This window comes from Oncorhynchus clarkii, chromosome 12 (assembly GCF_045791955.1).
Source record: "Oncorhynchus clarkii lewisi isolate Uvic-CL-2024 chromosome 12, UVic_Ocla_1.0, whole genome shotgun sequence".
Lineage (NCBI taxonomy): Eukaryota > Metazoa > Chordata > Actinopteri > Salmoniformes > Salmonidae > Oncorhynchus > Oncorhynchus clarkii.
The window spans coordinates 20,713,365-20,733,488 of NC_092158.1; the positions used below are offsets into that span (position 1 = coordinate 20,713,365).

Here is a 20,124-nt window from a genome sequence, read left to right on the forward strand (position 1 = left end):
CCTGTCCAGTTGCCAGAAAGATGAAGAAGAAGGAAAAACAGAAGAAAAGAAAGGCATATGAGCCCAAGCTGACAGCAGAAGGTAATTTCACTCTAAATTCAGTAATGTCTTTGTTGTATGTCTTTGGTCTCATAAGCGCAGGTTATTCACTTTCTCTGTGTTGTTTACTCAACAGAACTGATGGACTCCTCTACGTTCAAGAGGTTCTCAGCCAGTATGGACAACATTCTGGAGAGCTTAGAGGACATTGACTTCAATGCCATGGGTATGCATTATTCATTATCTACTTTACATATTTATTTATTTTAAGTTTTCTTCAGAGGTTTGAATGACATTTTTACCAAGAATGGGAAAGATAACATTGTGATTGTTGGATTTCTTTTCAAATGTAATTTGATATCAGCCATAGTAATGCTCAGTTATAAATGACGGTGACAGAACTGCCAACTGTAACTCCACAACTCTCGTCAACAGATGACGATGAGATCCCACAGGAGCTTCTGCTGGGGAAACACCAGCTGAGTGAACTGGCCAGTGAATCTGCTAAGATCAAGGCCATGGGCATCACCTTCAGGGTAAGAAAGGGGAACACTGGATGCAGGTTGATGTCAATCTTTTTGGCATTCTGTTATATTTTTCTCATCTGTCTCCATAGCTTTCATCTGGTAAGTTGGTGAAGGTCCTGAACATCCTGGAGAAAAACATTCAGGACGGGTCCAAACTCTCCACACTGATGAACCATGTAAGTTGTCCCCACATATGGTTTCTCAGACCCAGATTTAGTCTTCTGGCCTAAGAAGCATGTTCCATAGAGAGGTTCCACTTGTCTAAATGTCTTCTCTCTCTGTCCAACAGGACGCAGACGCAGAAGACGAGGAGCGACTGTGGCGTGACCTCATCATGGAGCGCGTGACAAAGTCAGCTGACGCCTGTCTGACTGCCCTCAACATCATGACGTCGGCCCGCATGCCCAAGGCGGTGTACATCGAGGACGTGATTGAGAGGGTGCTGCAGTACACCAAGTTTCACCTGCAAAACACCCTCTACCCTCAGTATGACCCTGTCTACAGAGTGGACCCTCACGGAGGTCAGCACCCTAACCCCACCTTACTATCAAAAGCATTTGGAACAAACCCATATAACATAATGTGGTGAGAACTGGCTACATAAATGTCCAGTCACAGTCTTCATACACTCTGTTAAACTTTGAGTTTGACTGTGGTTTGTTCAAGACCAGAGCACCCAGAACATTTCAAAGACAGTTCATGTGAAGTATATACACGGTGTGTACATACAAGACCGTGTGGTCCCCTCGGAACTACCTGGGCCAGTGTTATGCCTATCCCTGCCATGACTGACTGAGGAAAGGGTCTCTGCTCTGCATTTTTTATGAACTTTTATTCATTGTCTCTCTTCTCCTCCCCTCTCTCACCCAGGTGGCTTGCTGAGCTCCAGGGCTAAGAGAGCTAAAAGCTCCACACACAAGCAGAGGGTGATCATCATGCTCTACAACAAGGTGTGTGACATCGTCAGCAACATCTCTGAGCTCCTGGAGATACAGCTGTTGACTGACACCACCATCCTGCAGGTGAGACTCCACTCCTAGTGCTTTCCCTGGGGGGGGTCATGATTTCTGACCTCTGCTTGCTTACCATATAACTCATCTCTCTCTCCTTCCCTCAGGTCTCCTCCATGGGCATCACTCCATTCTTTGTGGAGAGTGTCAGTGAGCTACAGCTGTGTGCCATCAAACTAGTGACTGCGGTAAGAATCCAAAACAGTGTTTCCACGGAGTTCTGCCGTTGTTCTAGAATATATTCCCTTTTATTGTGCTTCCATTACATACATCCCCTTTATAGCAGTGCCAGGGTTGCTCTTGATGTGGTGCCTCAAACCTGGGTTCCCATGGAGTTCTGGATTTGTTCTAGAATACACTATATTCCCTTTCATTGTGTACAGTTGTGGCCAAAAGTTTTGAGAATGACACAAATATTAATTTTCACCAAGTCTGCTGCCTCAGTTTGTATGATGGCAATTTGCATATACTCCAGAATGTTATGAAGAGTAATCAGATGAATTGCAATTAATTGCAAAGTCCCTCTTTGCCATGCAAATGAACTGAATCCCCAAAAAACATTCCCACTGCATTTCAGCCCTGCCACAAAAAGACCAGCTGACATCATGTCAGTGATTCTCTCGTTAACACAGGTGTGAGTGTTGACGAGGACAAGTCTGGAGATTACTCTGTCATGCTAATTGAGTTCGAATAACAGACTGGAAGCTCCAAAAGGAGGGTGGTGCTTGGAATCATTGTTCTTCCTCTGTCAATCATGGTTACCTGCAAGGAAACACGTGCCGTCATCATTGCTTTGCATAAAAAGGGCTTCACAGGCAAGGATATTGCTGCCAGTAAGATTGCACCTAAATCAACCATTTATCGGATCATCAAGAACTTCAAGGAGAGCGGTTCAATTGTTGTGAAGAAGGCTTCAGAGCGCCCAAGAAAGTCCAGCAAGCACCAGGACCATCTCCTAAAGTTGAGTCAGCTGCGGGATCAGGGCACCACCAGTGCAGAGCTTGCTCAGGAATGGCAGCAGGCAGGTGTGAGTGCATCTGGCGAAGACTTTTGGAGGATGGCCTGGTGTCAAGAAGGGCAGCAAAGAAGCCACTTCTCTCCAGGAAAAACATCAGACTGATATTCTGCAAAAGGTACAGTGATTGGACTGCTGAGGACTGGGGTAAAGTCATTTTCTCTAACAAATTCCCTTTCCGATTGTTTGGGGCATCCGGAAAAAAGCTTGTCCGGAGAAGACAAGGTGAGCGCTAGCATCAGTCCTGTGTCATGCCAACAGTAAAGCATCTTGAGACCATTCATGTGTGGGGTTCCTTCTCAGCCAAGGGAGTGGGCTCACTCACAATTTTGCCTAAGAACACAGCCATGAATAAAGAATGGCACCAACACATCCTCCGAGAGCAACTTCTCCCAACCATCCAGGTACAGTTTGGTGACGAACAATGCCATTTTAAGCATGACTGAGCACCTTGCCATAAGGCAAACGTGATAGCTAAGTGGCTCGGGGAACAAAACCTCTATATTTTGGGTCCATGGCCAGGAAACTCCCCAGACCTTAATCCCATTGAGAACTTGTTGTCAATCCTCAAGAGGCGGGTGGACAAACAAAACCCCACAAATTCTGACAAACTCCAAGCATTAATTATACAAGAATGGGCTGCCCAGAAGTTAATTGACAGCATGCCAGGGAGGATTTCAGAGGTCTTGGAAAAGAAGGGTCAACACTGCAAATATTGACTCTTTGCATCAACTTCATGTAATTGTCAATAAAAGCCTTTGACACTTGCTTGTAATTATACTTGTAATGATTGTAATTACACTTCAGTATTCCATAGTAACATCTGACAAAAATATCTGAAGACACTGAAGCAGCAAACTTTGTGGAAATTAATATTTGTGTCATTCTCAAAACTTTTGCCCACGACTGGATGTATTATGTATTGCAATGTCAGGGTAACTCTAATGATGAGCCTTTCCTCCGGCCCCCCCTCAGGTGTTCTCTCGCTATGAAAAACACAGGCAGCTCATCCTGGAAGAGATCTTCACCTCTCTGGCCAGACTACCCACCAGCAAACGCAGCCTCAGGAACTTCAGGTAACTGCACCGACAAAGAACATGTGCCATGAGAGACCACACAAATCAGGAGTTCTCAAGGAGAATTTCAGAAATGCTAACACTGAACCCAAACCGGCTGCGCGCGTGCGCCAACGTGCGTTATCGTGCATACATTTATTTTGCCCCCCCACACCAAATGCGATCACGACACGCAGGTTAAAATATCAAAACAAACTCTGAACCAATGACATTAATTTGGGGACAGGTCGAAATCATTAAACATGTATGGCAATTTAGGTAGATAGCTTGCACTTGCTAGCTAACGTTAATTTGTCCTATTTAGCTAGCTTGCTGTTGCTAGCTAATTTGTCCTGGGATATAAACATTGAAATGTTATTTTACCTGAAATGCATAAGGACCTCTACTCTGACAATTAATCCACACATAAAACGGCCAACCGAATCGTTTCTAGTCATCTCTCCTCCTTCCAGGCTTTTTCATCGTTTAACTTATATGGTGATTTGCATCTTTCATTGTATTTCCACAACTACCGGCAAAACAGTTTGTCTTTCAGTCACCCACGTGGGTATAACCAATGAGGAGATGGGAGAGGCAGGACTTTCAGCGCGATCTGCGTCAGAAATAGGAATGAGTTCTATTTTAGCCCTTGGTGTCGCAGACGCTCGTTGGCGCGCGCAAGCAGTGTGGGTGCAATAATTGAATAACATGGATTTCTAAATTTAATTTGAGGCGCTCGCGCACGCGACGTGTCCGGTCTTGTCAGCATGTTATAATGTTATGAAACCATTTTCTTGTTCTTTTCAGAATGTTTATCTAGTTTCAGGTTTTAATGTCACCTACCCAAAGAGAGTTAAATGCCTTTCTTGCTATCTCTAAACCGAACAATGCCGTAATCAATATCGATGTAGCACTAAAAATAACATAAGGTAGAACAAGAACGCGCTATATCTTACCCATCTACACACAATACCCCATAATGACAAAGTGAAATAAAAAAGAATTGGTGGAAATGTATTGAAAATGAAATACAGAAATATCTCATTTACATAAGTATTCACACCCCTGAGACAGTACGTTGTAGAAGCACCTTTGGCAGCAATTACTTCTGAGTTTTTCTGGGTACGTCTCTAATAGCTTTCCACACCTGGATTGTGCAACATTTTCTCATTATTCTTTTTAAAATCTTCAAGCTCTGTCAAATTGGTTGTTAATCATTGCTAGACAGTCATTTTCAGGTCTTGGCATAGATGTTAATGTAGATTTAAGTCAAAACTGTAACTCGGCCACTCTGGAACATTCAAAGTCTTCTTGGTAAGCGACTTCTGTGTAGATTTGGCCTCGTGTTTTAGGTTATTTTCCTGCTGAAAGGTGACTTCATCTCCCAGTGTCTTGTGGAAAGCTGTTCTTAGCTCCATTCTATTTCTTTTTGCCCTGAAAAACTCCCCACTACTTAACCTCTCTGGTACAAGTGGGACGCTAGCGTCCCACCTCGACAACAGCCAGTGAAATTGCAGGGCACCAAATTCAAAACAACAGAAATCCCATAATTAAAATTCCTCAAACATACAAGTATTTACACCATTTTAAAGATAAACTTCTTGTAAATCCAACCACAGTGTCTGATTTATTTAAAAAAAGGCTTTACTGCGAAAGCACACCATGCGATTATGTTAGGTCAGCACCTAGTTACAGAAAACCATACAGCCATTTTCCAGCCAAGGAGAGGGCTCACAAGTCAGAAATAGCGATTCAATTAATCACTAACCTTTGATGATCTTCATCAGATGGCACTTATAGGACTTCATGTTACACAATACATGTATGTTTTGTTCGATAAAGTTCATATTTATATCCAAAAATCTCAGTTTACATTGGCGAGTTATGTTCAGAAATGCATTGTTTCAAACAAACATCCCGTGAAAGTGCAGAGAGCCACATCAAATTACAGAAATACTCATTATAAACATTGATAAACGATACAAGTGTTAAACATACGAATAAAGATAAACTTCTCCTTAATGCAAGGCTTTACAGCGAAAGCACACTTTGCGATTATGTTAGGTCAGCACCTAGCCACAGAAACCCATACAGCCATTTTCCAGCCAAGGAGAGAGTCACAAAAGTCAGAAATAGCATTAAAATGAATCACTTACCTTTGATGATCTTCATCTGGTGGCACTCCCAGGTCTCCATGTTAGACAATAAATGTTTGTTTTGTTCGATAATGTCCCTCTTTATGACCAGAAACCTCCTTTTTGTTTGCACGTTTTGTCCAGTAATCTGAATGCTCAAGGCGCGTGCACTAAGCCCAGATGAAAGTCCAATAAAAGTTAGTAGAAACATGCCAAACGATGTTTAAAATCAATCATTTGGTTGTTTTTGTCATAAATAATCAATAATATTTCAACCGGACAAAAGCTTCGTCAATAGAAAAAGAGAAACAAGAAAGGCGCGTTCCCGATCAGACGCATGGCTGATGTCTGGAAATTTCCACTGGCCACATTTTCAGAGTAAAAGCCTGAAACAATGCCTAAAGACTGGCCACATGTTGAAGAAGCCATAGAGCTCATGAACTGGGTCCTAAGTCTTTGTATGGTGGATAGGCTTTCAATGGAAAAACAGCCTTTCAAAATAATAGTACTTCCTGGTTGGATTTTCCTCTGGTTTTCACCTGCCATATCAGACAGTTCATATCAGATATTATTTTAACGGTTTTGGAAACTTTAGAGTGTTTTCTATCCAAATCTACTAATTATATGCATATCCTATCTTCTGGGCTTGAGTAGCAGGCAGTTTAATTTGGGCACGCTTTTCATCCAAAATATGAGCCAAGCTTCCTGCCATCCAGGACCTATATACTAGGCAGTGTCAGAGGAAGGCCCAAGGGATTGTCAAAGACTCCACTCAACCATAGTCATAGACTGTTCTCTCTGCAACCGCATGGCAAGCAGTACCGGAGCGCCAAATCTAGGTCCAAAAGTATCCTTAACAGCTTCTACCCCCAAACCATAAGACTGCTGAACAATTAATCAAATGGCCACCGGGACTATTTGCATTGATTACCCCCTACCTACATGTACAAATTACCTCGACTGACCTGTACCCCCGCACATTGACTCGATACTGGTACCCCCGCACATTGACTCGATACTGGTACCCCCTGTATATAGCCTCATTATGGTTATTTTATAGTGTTACTTTTTAAAATGTCATTAAATGTTTTACTTTAGTTTATTTAGTAAATGTTTTCTTAACTCTCTTCTTAAAACCGCATTGTTGGTTAAGGGCTTGTAAGTAAGTATTTCATATTTCATATGTGACAAATACATTTGATTTGACTAAGCACTCACACCTGTGGGGCCCCAGTGTTGAGGAACCGCGTGGCTTCCCTCACCACCTGGGGTCGGCCCATCAGGAAGTCCAGGATCCAGCTGCATAGGGAGGTGTTCAGTCCCAGGGTCCTAAGCTTGGTGACGAGCTGAGAGGAGACAATGGTGTTGAACGCTTAGCTGAATAGCATTCTCACATAGGTATTCCTCTTATCTAGGTGGGGGTGCAGTGTGGAGTGCAATTGAGGTTGTCTGTATGTGTATTTGTCTATATTGTGCGTCCCTAGGCTGAACAGCAGTGATAAGGATGGGGAGCCCATGTACATCCAGATGGTCACAGCTCTGGTGCTTCAGCTTATCCAATGTGTGGTTCACCTCCCGAACAACAGGGACAGTCACGACGAGTATGATAAGAAGGTATGTTAGGGATGGCCATGCCGACTGGGCTAGGAATCATCTTATGGACATCTTCACCAAATACTTTTATTCACAATTGCTTGCTCTTTTCCCAGGTGGACCAAGATGTCCTGATCACGAACTCTTATGAGACGGCAATGCGAGCAGCTCAGAACTTCCTGTCCGTCTTCCTAAAGAAGTAAGATGATCTCTCTTAACAACCTTTCATTATTTCCACAATCAAACTAGATTAGAACTGTTAATAGAAAATGGTCTAAGATATCTCTTTATGATACTGTTAGCTCTTTGACCAAGCCTCTGTGTTCCTCTGTCTGTGTTTCAGGTGTGGCAGTAAGCAGGGAGAGGAGGACTATCGCCCACTGTTTGAAAACTTTGTCCAGGACCTGCTGTCTACGGTGAACAAACCAGAGTGGCCAGCTGCTGAGCTTCTACTCAGTCTGCTGGGTCGTCTACTGGTGAGTCCATCCGTCATAGCTAAACCAATCAGTGATTGGTCAGCAGTAGAGCTGTTGATACAAGCACATGGGACTCCTCTGGTGAGTGGGGTTATTTGCTGTTGTGGAAGGAAAAGCAGCCTGAATGACACTCTTCTCCCTATCCTCTGTTCCAGGTGCATCAGTTTAGCAATAAGCAGACAGAGATGGCTCTGAGGGTGGCATCGCTAGACTACCTGGGCACCGTCGCTGCCCGCCTGCGCAAAGACGGCGTCACCAGCAAGATGGACCAGCGCTCCATCGACCGCATCCTCAGAGAGGTAGCTAGGCGTTCAGTCTGACCATAACAATCCTCAAAGTCAACTGTCATTCAAGATATACACAGAATAATGCTAACACAATGTTGTTGCTGTTTCGTTATCAACCTAGACTCAAGGCAATGATGAGACCCAGCAGCTGCAGAAGGCCCTGTTGGACTACATGGATGAGAACGCAGAGACGGATCCATCTCTAGTTGTGAGTGTATTTTTTGAACATACTGTAGTTATAGCTACACTATATTCAGTGGTGTAAAGTACTTAGCCAAGGAAAAATACTTGAAAGTACTACTTAAGTAGTTTTTTGGGGGTATCTGTAATTTACTATTTATATTTTTGACTACTTTTACTTCACTACATTCTTAAAGAAAATAATGTACTTTTTACTCCATACATCTACTCTGACACCCCAAAGTACAGAAAAAGGGTCCATTCACACACTTATCAAGAGATCCCTGGTCATCCCTACTGCCTCTGATCTGGCGGACTCACTAAACACACATGCTTTGTTTGTAAATTATGTCAGAGTGTTGGATCATGCCCCTGGCTATCCGTAAATTAAAATAAATGTAAAAAATTGTGCTGTCTTGTTTGATTAATATTAGGATTTTGAAATGATTTATACTTTCACTTTTACTTTTGATATCTAAGTATATTTGAGCAATTATGTTTACTTTTGATAAGTATATTTTAAACCAAATACTTTCAGACTTTTAATCAAGTAGTATTTTACTGGGTGACTAACTTTTACTTGCGTTGTTTTCTATTAAGGTATCTTTACTGTTACTCAAGTATGACAGTTGGGTACTTTTTCCACCATTGCCGTTATTCACATATCAGGTTTGAGATGTAACTGTTGATTTCTGCTTCTGCCTTCAGTTTGCCAGGAAGTTCTACATTGCCCAGTGGTTCAGGGACACTTTGACAGAGATGGAGAAGGCCATGAAGTCTCAGAACCAGCGAGGGGACGAGGACTCTTCTGAAGGCCAGCACCACACCAAGGACATCGAGACCACCGGAGAGATCATGCAGAGAGCCGAGGCACGCAAGAAGTACCTCCGCAACATTATCAAGACCGCGCCCTCGCAGTTCAGCACACTGAGGTAGGACTCAACCCTCACTGTCCCACTGTCAGTGCTTCAACCTCAGTGTTTGCCTGTGTCTCTTTTTTTCAAATGCGTTCTTCTCTTCCTCTCTTCGCCCACAGGATGAACTCTGACACTGTGGACTATGATGACTCTTGCCTGATTGTCAGATATTTGGCCTCTATGAGGCCATTCGCTCAGAGCTTCGATATTTATTTAACACAGGTAAGAGTATGCGAGAGTGATTTGATTAAGTTCCTTCATGTGTGTGTTGTGAACCAGAGTGTGGTTAATTTGGTGCTCTGTGTGTATGATTTGTAAATAATCCCTTTCTCGCTCCTCTTCAACAGATTCTGAGAGTGCTGGGGGAGAGTGCCATAGCTGTCAGAACTAAAGCCATGAAGTGTTTGTCTGAGGTGGTGGCTGTAGACCCCAGTATTCTGGCCAGGGTGAGTCTGCTCTACCCAACACTAAACCTGATGTATCTAAATATGCTCAGCCTTTTTGTCTGTGCATAAGTGTTTCCTCAGTCCTCATCATCTCCTTCTCTCATCAGTTGGACATGCAGCGCGGGGTCCATGGTCGTCTGATGGACAACTCCACCAGTGTACGCGAGGCTGCTGTGGAGCTGCTGGGGCGTTTTGTGCTGAGCAGACCCCAGCTCACAGAGCAGTACTATGACATGCTGATCGAGAGGATACTGGTAACGAACACACACCATAACAACACCTCAACAAGCAGGCTAACGCACATCTTTATACACAGAGACCGAGTCACAGCGGGACATTCACCCTAAACACAGCTGTGAAGTGCAACTCTTTGAGCAATACTCAAACAAGCTGTCAGATAGGATAACATGGCTCAGAGCCCTTTCTGTGGGCTGTAGGAGGATGAGAAGGCATCCGCTCACACAGAGCAGTGAGAAATGGAACTGGGCCGATGACTCTTGCCACCTCTAGCTGAGGGTTCATTCCAAGTGTAAAAGTTCATTTAAGGTAATATCCTTTTCTCCACACTGCCACTTATGGCTCTGCTGGAGAACTGCAGGCTTCTCAAAGTAAATGAAGTGCCGATGAGAACCTATCATTTCTGCTCTACTCAACAAGAGTTACTCCGATTTATAATTTTTTTAATATGAAATATATTTCATGTTTAACTTATTTTGGATAATATATATTTTTATCGCTTATATATAATATAATTTAGAAAATACAGGGATAAGTAACCCTGGAGTGACATTGTGTAAATATGGTGGAAGTTGCCTTAGCATCAGCATCTGGGTCCTGTGTGGCTCAGTTGGTAGAGCATGGAGCTGACAACGCCACGGTTGTGGTTTTGATTCCCATGGGGGATCAGTATGAAAAAGTACATAAAATGTATGCACTCATTACTGTAAGTCGCCATGGATAAGATCTGCTAAATTACTCAAATGTAAATGTATTAATTCTGCCCCTCTTTTTCCAGGATACGGGTATCAGTGTGAGGAAGAGGGTGATTAAGATCCTTAGAGACATCTGTCTGGAGCAACCCACCTTCAACAAGATCACTGAGATGTGTGTCAAGATGATCCGCAGGGTTAACGACGAGGAGGGCATCAAGGTGTGTATCTGTCTGCATCTGTAAATGCCTGTGTTTCATGTGTGAATGGATACATCGCAGGGCTTCCAAAAGTTACCTGTCTTTGTTTGCATATTTCAAAATGTTGCACCGCTTTCTTCTTCAGAAACTTGTGAACGAGACCTTCCAGAAACTCTGGTTCACCCCTACACCCAATCACGATAAAGACGCCATGACCCGCAAGATCCTCAACATCACAGATGTAGTGAGTTCCAGGGCTCAAAGCTGAGCACAGAACTACCAAACAGACAAATAACTTTCCAATGTACATATCGGTCTGTGTTACTGTATTTTAGGAGTGACTGTTCAACATGTCTTGACCTGATGACATATGACATATTTCCTAGGTGTCTGCATGCAAAGATACAGGCTATGACTGGTTTGAGCAGCTGCTTCAAAATGTGAGTATTTTGAATTGTGTCTGTGTATTACATGGTAATAGTTGGCCTGGAGTTTTGTTCATAACTTTTTTTTATCATTGGCTCAGGTTTATTGATTATCACATGTAGGCCTATTTATGGTTATGGAGAGTATCAAGCACAGGAAGTAATGCTGTTTACTTCAGGTCATCCTTGAAACGTCTGTACTGTGACTTATTTATCAGTTTTCTCTAATGAGAGCTGTTGCAAAGGAGTTCAAGACAGACTTGTGATGGTTGTGTGCCTCATCTCACAACCTCCCCCTACTTTATCGCTGTTTAGCTGCTGAAGACAGAGGAAGATGCCGCCTATAAGCCAGCCAGAAAGGCCTGCGTTCAGCTGGTGGACAATCTAGTGGAACACATCCTAAAATATGAAGAGTCTCTCACTGGTATGGAGCTCACTCACAGCTATCGTTGGTGTACTCACGGTTTTGATTTCAAATTGCCATTTATACTGACACATGAATGTACTGTTGATTATGATATGATAAACTCTCATGGACTGTGAGAAAGTCCAGTTCAGTCTGAAGGAAGAATCTGTGTTTGTGTTTCAGACATTGAGAACAAGGGGGTGAATTCCAACCGTCTGGTGTCCTGCATCACCACCCTCTTTCTGTTCAGTAAAATCCGATCCCAGCTGATGGTCAAACATGCCATGACCATCCAGCCTTATCTCACCACCAAGTGCAACGTAAGGACACTTTCTCTCCTCAATTTGTAGAAATTTACTGTAGTTATTGTGATGTTTTTTTCTTCTGAAATAAGTATATTGTGCCAGGTGTAAAAGTTCAAGGCAAAAAACGTTCACTTGATTTTACATAGAGCTCTAGGGCCATCTAGTGGTTGATCGTTGTCGGTACAAGTTTTATACAACAACGTGACCAATGGGGTCAAGCTGCGACTCACAACATAAAAATCTCTCTTGCTCTATCAATTTATTTTCTTTCTTTAACCTTTATTTAACTAGGCAAGTCAGTTAAGAACAAATTATTATTTTACATTGACGGCCTACGCCGGCCAAACCCTATCAATATGGATTTCTCTTGTGTTTCCAGACCCAGAGTGACTTCATGGTGATCTGTAATGTGGCCAAGATCCTTGAGCTGGTGATCCCTCTGATGGAGCACCCCTCTGAGACCTTCCTCACCACCATAGAGGAAGACCTGATGAAGCTCATCATCAAATACGGCATGACGGTATGTCTCTTGTAAAAGCTACAGCTTGTACCCAGGTTCAATACTAAAATAACCGTGAAGGAACAAATAAAAGGTGTTAAAATGCTGTTTTTAGTTATTCAGTAATCTTGTTTCTCAGGTTGTACAACACTGTGTGAGCTGTCTTGGAGCTGTGGTGAACAGGGTCACTCGCAACTACAAGTTTGTGTGGGCTTGTTTCAACCGTTACTATGGTGCCCTGACCAAGCTGAAGACCCAGCACTCTGAGGACTCCAACAACCCTGTTCTGGCTGCTAACAAACCGGCCTTGCTGCGCTCGCTGTTCACTGTGGGGGCACTCTGTCGCCACTTTGACTTTGACGAGGAGGAATTCAAGGGCCCCACAAAGGTCGGTCCAGGAAGACTCATTTTTCTTAACATTGTTGTGACCAACTGTTCTTTTCTTTAAAGAACATTTGTGTGTTGTAGGTTGTGATAAAGGAAAAAGTGATGGAGCTTTTGCTGTACTTCACTAAGCATGAAGATGAGGAAGTTCAGACCAAGGCCATCATTGGTCTAGGTAAAGCTCACCTCACCCTACCACAGACCATGTGTTGCTCTAACAATGACCCTTCTGTATTGGTATTGCAGTACCTTTCAAACTTCTGTCATTCATCACCAATGGCTTATTTCCCTGGTCCCTCGGTGTTGATATCCCTCTTTCTCCCTATCCCATTTTCTCCATTCTCCAGGCTTCCAGTTCATCCAGTACCCAGGGCTGATGTTCATGCAGGATGTGATGAGTCTGTACAATGGCATCCTGTCGGACAGGAAGAGCTCTGTCAACCTAAAGATCCAGGTGCTGAAGAACCTCCAGACATACCTGCAGGAGGAAGACTCGCGCATGCAGGAGGCCGACCAACAGTGTGAGTCTCACCTCTGTGTCCAGTCAATATAATATATATGCTATTTACTCCAAAGTGACTTACAAAATGACGTGCAAACATTTTTGTATTTGTGGCCCTAGCTCATTCATTCATATCAATACAGGTAGAAAAGAAGTCCACACAAGCACAGAAATATCTTCAAGTTGATAGAATGGAGCTAAGGATATTGAATGTGTTAGTTAGGGCATGCCTCCATGATGTTGTTGCCTAGTGGCTAGTTTCCTAAATGGCTCTTGTCTTTGTACGTCTGCAGGGAAGAAGCTGTCGAAGCAGGAGGACCTGAAGGAGATGGGTGACATCTCGTCAGGTATGAGCAGCTCCATCATGCAGCTGTACCTGAAGCAGGTGTTGGAGGCCTTCTTCCACACACAGTCCACCGTACGACATTTTGCCCTCAACGTCATTGCCCTGACACTCAACCAGGGCCTCATCCATCCTGTACAGGTACGCTTCCACCTGACAGTACACACCACTGGGCTACTCTTCTCAAACAAGGCATGCACAAACTCTGGTCAGTTAAATAATTAGAAAAGGCTCTGGCCTAGGGTGGTGTAGCGGTCTAGGCCGCTGCCTCTGGTGCACATCACCAGGCGGTAAATGAATTAATAGACCAATAAGAAAGAGTTCCAAACCTCTCTGCCAATAACAGTTTTAACTGTCTACTCAGACCACTCCCAGACAGTCCTAGCTAAATTATTGCTTGAAAAATTACTCTTTGCCAATAAGCTATTTTTGTTTCTTTTTGACCATTTGAATTGAAAACCATGACAAGACGGTACTAAATTGTTACCCCAGAAATTATTTAATGATTTAAAAAACAGTTGCATTGGACCTTTAATAGGTGTATCTGGACATAATGCTGTGCACAAGGTTTTTACTTAATTTAGGACTGGAATAAGTAAGTGTTATTATGGGTGAAGTACCAGTATACAACCACGTGCTTCCACAGCTTTGTAATCCCTGTTGACCCAACCTCCTGTTTTGTTTCAGTGTGTGCCCTACCTGATTGCCATGGGAACGGACCCAGAGCCCACCATGAGGAATAAGGCAGACCAGCAGCTGGTGGAGATTGATAAGAAATACAGCGGCTTCATCCATGTGAGTGTTTCTGTCTGTAGACTGGTCTCAGGGTAGGAAGAGTAGACTGGCCTCTCAACAGGCTGGTAATGTGATCATCTATTGTACAGTATGTTATCAATGTATAGAATGTGTTTGGTTGTGTGTGTGTGTGTCCAGATGAAGGCCGTGGCGGGGATGAAGATGTCTTACCAGGTGCAGCAGGCTATCTGGTCAGCTAAGGGTACGGTGATCCGGGGTTACCGGCAGGACGAGACCACCTCCGCCCTCTGCGCCCACCTCTTCTCCATGGTCCGATCCAACCGGCAGCACCGACGAGCCTTCCTCATCTCACTGCTCAACTTGTTTGATGACAGCTCGGTGAGTTCCTCCTTCCCCCTAGACACACACTAAGAATAATCAGTATTATAGCAGTAAACATTCATATACAATCCCTATTTTTATAGACAAAATTAACAGTTTTGTGAAGTAATGTTTGGTATTGTGACTTTCCCCCTGCAGAAGATTGAGGTCAACATGCTCCTGTACATGGCAGACAACCTAGCCTGTTTCCCCTACCAGATCCAGGAGGAACCTCTCTTCATCATGCACCACATTGACATCACCCTGTCTGTGTCCGGCAGCAACCTGCTGCAGTCCTTCAAGGAGGTAGGTGATGCACACGTCACTATGTAGTGTTTGTCAGCAGCCTTGCCATAAGTACTTCAAAGATCACACGTAGCCACAAGTGCACAGGCTTGTGAAAACACTAACTATAATGTGACTTTTATAGACTTTTACAAGCTGTTGTGGGTTTTATATCCTATAACAATCCCTAACAATAGCCTTAGTTTGGTTGTGAATGACTGACTCACTCCTCTGTCCTCTCTGCAGTCCCTTCTCAAAGAGCCAAGGCAGCGGGAGAAGAAGTCGAAAGAGAGGAAATACCAGTCAGAGGAAGAGAACTCGTCATCATCGTCGTCATCGGAGGAGGAACATCACCGTCACAGCATCAGCTCCAACAGTAGTGACGAGGACGACGAGGTGGTCCACAGGCCCAAGAAGCCCAAACACCGGGCCCAGGCCCCTGTGGAGTCAGACTCTGACTCTGACCTGGAAATGGAGGACTTGGACAAGGTGATGCAGCGTCTGCCTGACAACCCGATCCCCCTGTTGGACTTTGCCAACGCCTCACAGGGAATACTACTACTATTGGTTCTAAAGCAGCATCTCAAGAACCTCTACGGCTTCTCGGACAGGTACGTCAATGCCAGGAGGAACACAACCACATAACATCTCACCTTACCGCCTCACTGGACATGAAAGACAGAGCTAGGAAGATCGCAATATACTGATATGTCTTGTCTTTTTATGTTGCCATGACAATTTCTCAGTTAAAGTTGCACTATGCAGAAATCGTTCCGCCATTTCCTGGTTGCTAAAACTCTAATGAACTCAAAAAAAGAAATGTCAACTGTGTTTATTTTTTCGCAAACTTAACATGTGTAAATATTTGTATGAACATATGTTTCAACAACTGAGACATAAACTGAACAAGTTCCACAGACATGTGACTAACAGAAATTGAATAATGTGTCCCTGAACAAAAGGGGGGGTCAAAATCAAAAGTAACGTCAGTATCTGGTGTAGTCACCAGCAGCATTAAGTACTGCAGTACATCTCCTCCTCATGGACTGCACCAGATTTGCCAGTTCTTGCTGTGAAATGTTACCCCACTCTTCCACCAAGGCACCTGCAAGTTCTCGGACATTTCTGGGGGGAATGGAATGGCCCTAGCCCTCACCCTCCGATCCAACAGGTCCCAGATGTGCTCAATGTGATTGAGATCCGGGCTCTTCGCTGGCCATGGCAGAACACTGACATTCCTGTCTTGCAGGAAATCACGCACAGAACGAGCAGTATGGCTGTTGGCATTGTCAAGCTGGAGCCTGCAGGAAGGGTACCACATGAGGGAGGAGGATGTCTTCCCTGTAACGCACAGCCTTGAGATTGCCTGCAATGACAACAAGCTCAGTCCAATGATGCTGTGACACACCGCGCCAGACCATGACGGACCCTCCACCTCCAAATTGATTTCGCTCCAGAGTACAGGCCTCGGTGTAACGCTCATTCCCTCGACGATAAACGCGAATCCGACCATCACCCCTGGTGTGACAAAACTGTGACTAATCAGTGAAGAGCACTTTTTGCCAGTCCTGTCTGGTCCTGCGACGGTGGGTTTGTGTCCATAGGCAACGTTGTTGCCGGTGATGTCTGGTGAGGACCTGCCTTACAACAGGCCTACAAGCCTACAGTCCAGCCTCTCTCAGCCTATTGCGGACAGTCTGAGCACTGATGGAGGGATTGTGCGTTCCTGGTGTAACTCGGGCAGTTGTTGCCATCCTGTACCTGTCCCACAGGTGTGATGTTCGGATGTACCTATTCTGTGCAAGTGTTGTTACACGTGGTCTGCCACTGCGAGGACCATCAGCTGTCAGTCCTGTCTCCCTGTAGCGCTGTCTCACAGTACGGATATTGCAATTTCTTGCCCTGGCCACATCTGCAGTCCTCATGCCCCCTTTAGAGCATGTCTAAGGCACGTTCACTCAGATGAGCAGGAACCCTGGGCATCTTTTTTTGGGTGTTTTTCAGAGTCAGTAGAAAGGCCTCTTTAGTGTCCTAAGTTTTCATAACTGTGACCTTAATTGCCTACCGTCTGTAAGCTGTTAGTGTCTTAACGACTGTTCCACAGGAGCATGTTCATTAATTGTTTATGGTTCATTGAACAAGCATTTGAAACAGAGTTTAAACACTTTACAATGAAGATCTGTGAAGTTATTTAGATTTTTATGAATTATCTTTGAAAGTCGGGGTCCTGAAAAAGGGACGTTTCTTTTAGTTTGCCTAATTTCAGTTTGTGACAAAATAAGCTAGTATAGTGTAGAGAATCATTGTACCATCTAAACCGCTGTGAAATAACTTTTCCATAACCAAAATTATTGTTGTTTCAATCTGTTTGAAGCTAATGTACAATAACAAAAGTAAAAGACGCAAAAACAAAACTTGAGAACGGGAAGCATAGAGCAGGTCTACAGCCTCTTTACTTGCTTTCAATTAGAATGATCGAAATATAACTGACATTTCTATGGGAATTTGGTCAGGTCACCCAAAAGGTTACATATTGCCACTTTAAAGAGGAATTAACCTAAACCCAACTTCTCCCTCTGCCCATTGAAGTAAAATCCAAAAGTACTCTCCGACGGAATCGGCCAAGGTATACGAGAAGGCGGTGAACAGGAAGAGTCACGTGCACTTCAGCCCTCACCAGACACTGGACTTCCTGACCTCTGACCTGGCCAACGTAGAACTCACCTACGACATCAAGAGGAGGATCGTCAAACAGTACCTAGATGTAAGAGCTCACTCTGACCACATTTCCTTTTTTTTAAGTCTTGAGTCGTTTAGTTTAGGGTCCTGTAATGGAGTTAAGGAAAATATGGATTGGAATTCCAATTTACTTCCTGAATTTACTGAATTTAAACAGAATTGAACCAGATGGAGGTCCTTTTTGTACTCTGTAAAAGGTGTGCAGTAAATTAAACTAGCCATGTCTGAGCACAGCAGACTGGTTAACATTCTGGTCTCTTTCAGTTCAAGTTACTGATGGAGCATTTGGACCCTGATGAAGAGGATGAGGAAGGTGAGGCGTCAGCCAGCGCTAACGCCAGAAACAAAGCCATCACTTCATTGCTGGGAGGGCCCAGCCACCAGGACCACAAGAACCACCACCAGGACCACAAGAACCACCACCAGGCTCCTATAGAGACGGACGACGACGAGAGCGACGGAGATGAGAAAACCCCAGTGGTGAGCCCTAAGCAGCCTGTTATTGCACTGTCATACAGCTGTTATTGTCCCTGTTAAGGATTTATTAGAAGACTGATAACTGCCATGTTCGCTTCTTAAACCTATGTGCTCTCTCCAGTTCGTTGGATGTTGTAGTAAATGAATGCTATGTGAGGTGTAACACTGCTGTTTCTCTCCCCAGTCATCACGGCGGTCGAGGAAGCACGGCGACTCTGCAGAGGCATCAGGTCACATGAATGAGACGTTGGCCGCCAGGGACGTCATCGCCCTCTGCTGCCCCAAGTACAAGGACCGGCCGCAGATCGCCCGCATCATCCAGAAGACCAACACGGGCTACAGAGTACAATGGATGGCTGGCTCCTACTCTGGAGTCTGGGGCGAGGCTAAGAAACGGGACGGACGCAAAACGGTGCCTTGGGTGGACACTATCAAGGAGTCTGACATTATTTACAAGAAAATCGCCTTGACGAGTGCACACAAGCTGACGAACAGAGTGGTGCAGACTTTACGGTCACTGTACTCAGCGAAGGAGGGAACTTCCTAATCGACTATACGGTTATTCTCATACAAACTCTTTGCAGCCAAACTCTACTATGAGGATACAACGTTTTTCTAATACAGAAAAGACAAATATACTACAGACATGCAAAACATAAATGTAAGCACGAGATAGCAGAGAGAGAGAGGAGAGCAGGTATTGTGAACTTTTGGTCTGTGATGAACATTTTAATCTGGATCCAGGATATGTTTAAGTTAAACAGAAAAAACACAAGAAGGAAATGTTTGGATAACATTGCGTGGAAGCTCCTTCGCTGTTGTACAGCAACTCGGTTGTTTGATTTTCCCACTGTATCAAAGTTTAACACACACACAAAAAAAAATGTTTATCTCTGACAAATTCTGTTTAAAAAAAAAATAAACAAAGTGAATGTTGGAAATTAGTCTGTTAATGTTCTAAATAAAGTGTTCTTGGAGTTTAACCTAGCACCGGTTGGATTTCTTTAGCTTAGCTCAGTTTCCAGGGAAGCTACTTTTAAAACCTTTACCTTTTCTTTTATGTTTTATTCCCTTTATTTGTTTACCCATGCTGTACAATGGAGTCTCTTGGATATAATTTATTCTGTTGAAAGCGAAGCGTGCAGTATCTGTGGCCTACATGCAGGGGAGTTTTTTGTAAATGTAGAATTTGATGTATTAGGTCAAAGGTCACCCAAGAGAGAAAAGGGATCCCCCAGCACTTCTGGCGGAGCAAATATTGCAATAAATATTTTTTACTTCTCTTTGTTACTTGTCTCGTTTGCAATTGACTTTATTTTATTTTTTCGTGGGGATGGTGCGCCACCATGCAGTATCTCTTGTCAACTTGTAATTTGTTTGTCATTTTTGTTTTATTTTTAGATTTTGGTAAAGGCGACAGTATTTTGATTCCCTAGTAGTATAATTGCAATATGGTCAATTTTGTCTTAGGTTGAATGTGGTGGTTTAGTAGTGCACCATGTTTGATTACCTAGGTGTCTGCAACTCAGAAAAATTGTAAATGCATGACTCATCAACTCTGTTTCAGAGAGGGCCTTGCAAAATGCAGGGATGAACACCTTTGGCATCTTGTTTCTGTATGCCACTGACAGTTTCTGTCATGAACTGGGTTGAGTAAGGTAAAACCATGTATTGTATGAACCTGATGAAGGATCCACACGGGAAAAAATATTCTGAAAAATTGAAATATATGGCTCTAGACCCACTGTTGCGTAAATAAAAGGTTTATGCTGCATCTGACAGATGCTAAAGGCCAATATGGCTAGCTGCCCATTTGGTTTCAGGCTTAAACAAG

At 43.7% G+C, this 20,124-nt stretch overlaps 1 protein-coding gene across 2 annotated transcripts in view; it reads left to right on the forward strand.

The window, feature by feature from the left end:
• Positions 1–19,578, forward strand: part of LOC139422864 (nipped-B-like protein B) — a 55,607-nt gene extending 36,029 nt beyond the window's left edge. For both annotated transcript variants that reach the window (XM_071174288.1, XM_071174289.1), the window contains exons 14-47: positions 10–81; positions 176–265; positions 475–575; positions 656–742; positions 856–1,087; positions 1,437–1,588; positions 1,684–1,764; positions 3,567–3,667; positions 7,266–7,395; positions 7,491–7,573; positions 7,718–7,850; positions 8,006–8,149; positions 8,259–8,345; positions 9,026–9,249; positions 9,354–9,456; positions 9,582–9,680; positions 9,788–9,934; positions 10,696–10,830; positions 10,955–11,053; positions 11,196–11,249; positions 11,550–11,658; positions 11,824–11,960; positions 12,325–12,465; positions 12,584–12,832; positions 12,913–13,003; positions 13,176–13,349; positions 13,624–13,814; positions 14,361–14,468; positions 14,607–14,807; positions 14,949–15,095; positions 15,321–15,685; positions 17,664–17,838; positions 18,078–18,293; positions 18,475–19,578. In XM_071174288.1, coding sequence (XP_071030389.1) covers positions 10–81; positions 176–265; positions 475–575; positions 656–742; positions 856–1,087; positions 1,437–1,588; positions 1,684–1,764; positions 3,567–3,667; positions 7,266–7,395; positions 7,491–7,573; positions 7,718–7,850; positions 8,006–8,149; positions 8,259–8,345; positions 9,026–9,249; positions 9,354–9,456; positions 9,582–9,680; positions 9,788–9,934; positions 10,696–10,830; positions 10,955–11,053; positions 11,196–11,249; positions 11,550–11,658; positions 11,824–11,960; positions 12,325–12,465; positions 12,584–12,832; positions 12,913–13,003; positions 13,176–13,349; positions 13,624–13,814; positions 14,361–14,468; positions 14,607–14,807; positions 14,949–15,095; positions 15,321–15,685; positions 17,664–17,838; positions 18,078–18,293; positions 18,475–18,837 — 5,021 coding nt within the window. In that variant the 3' untranslated portion in view covers positions 18,838–19,578. The remainder of the gene's footprint in view (positions 1–9; positions 82–175; positions 266–474; positions 576–655; positions 743–855; positions 1,088–1,436; positions 1,589–1,683; positions 1,765–3,566; positions 3,668–7,265; positions 7,396–7,490; positions 7,574–7,717; positions 7,851–8,005; positions 8,150–8,258; positions 8,346–9,025; positions 9,250–9,353; positions 9,457–9,581; positions 9,681–9,787; positions 9,935–10,695; positions 10,831–10,954; positions 11,054–11,195; positions 11,250–11,549; positions 11,659–11,823; positions 11,961–12,324; positions 12,466–12,583; positions 12,833–12,912; positions 13,004–13,175; positions 13,350–13,623; positions 13,815–14,360; positions 14,469–14,606; positions 14,808–14,948; positions 15,096–15,320; positions 15,686–17,663; positions 17,839–18,077; positions 18,294–18,474) is intronic.
• Positions 19,579–20,124: the final 546 nt, after the last annotated feature.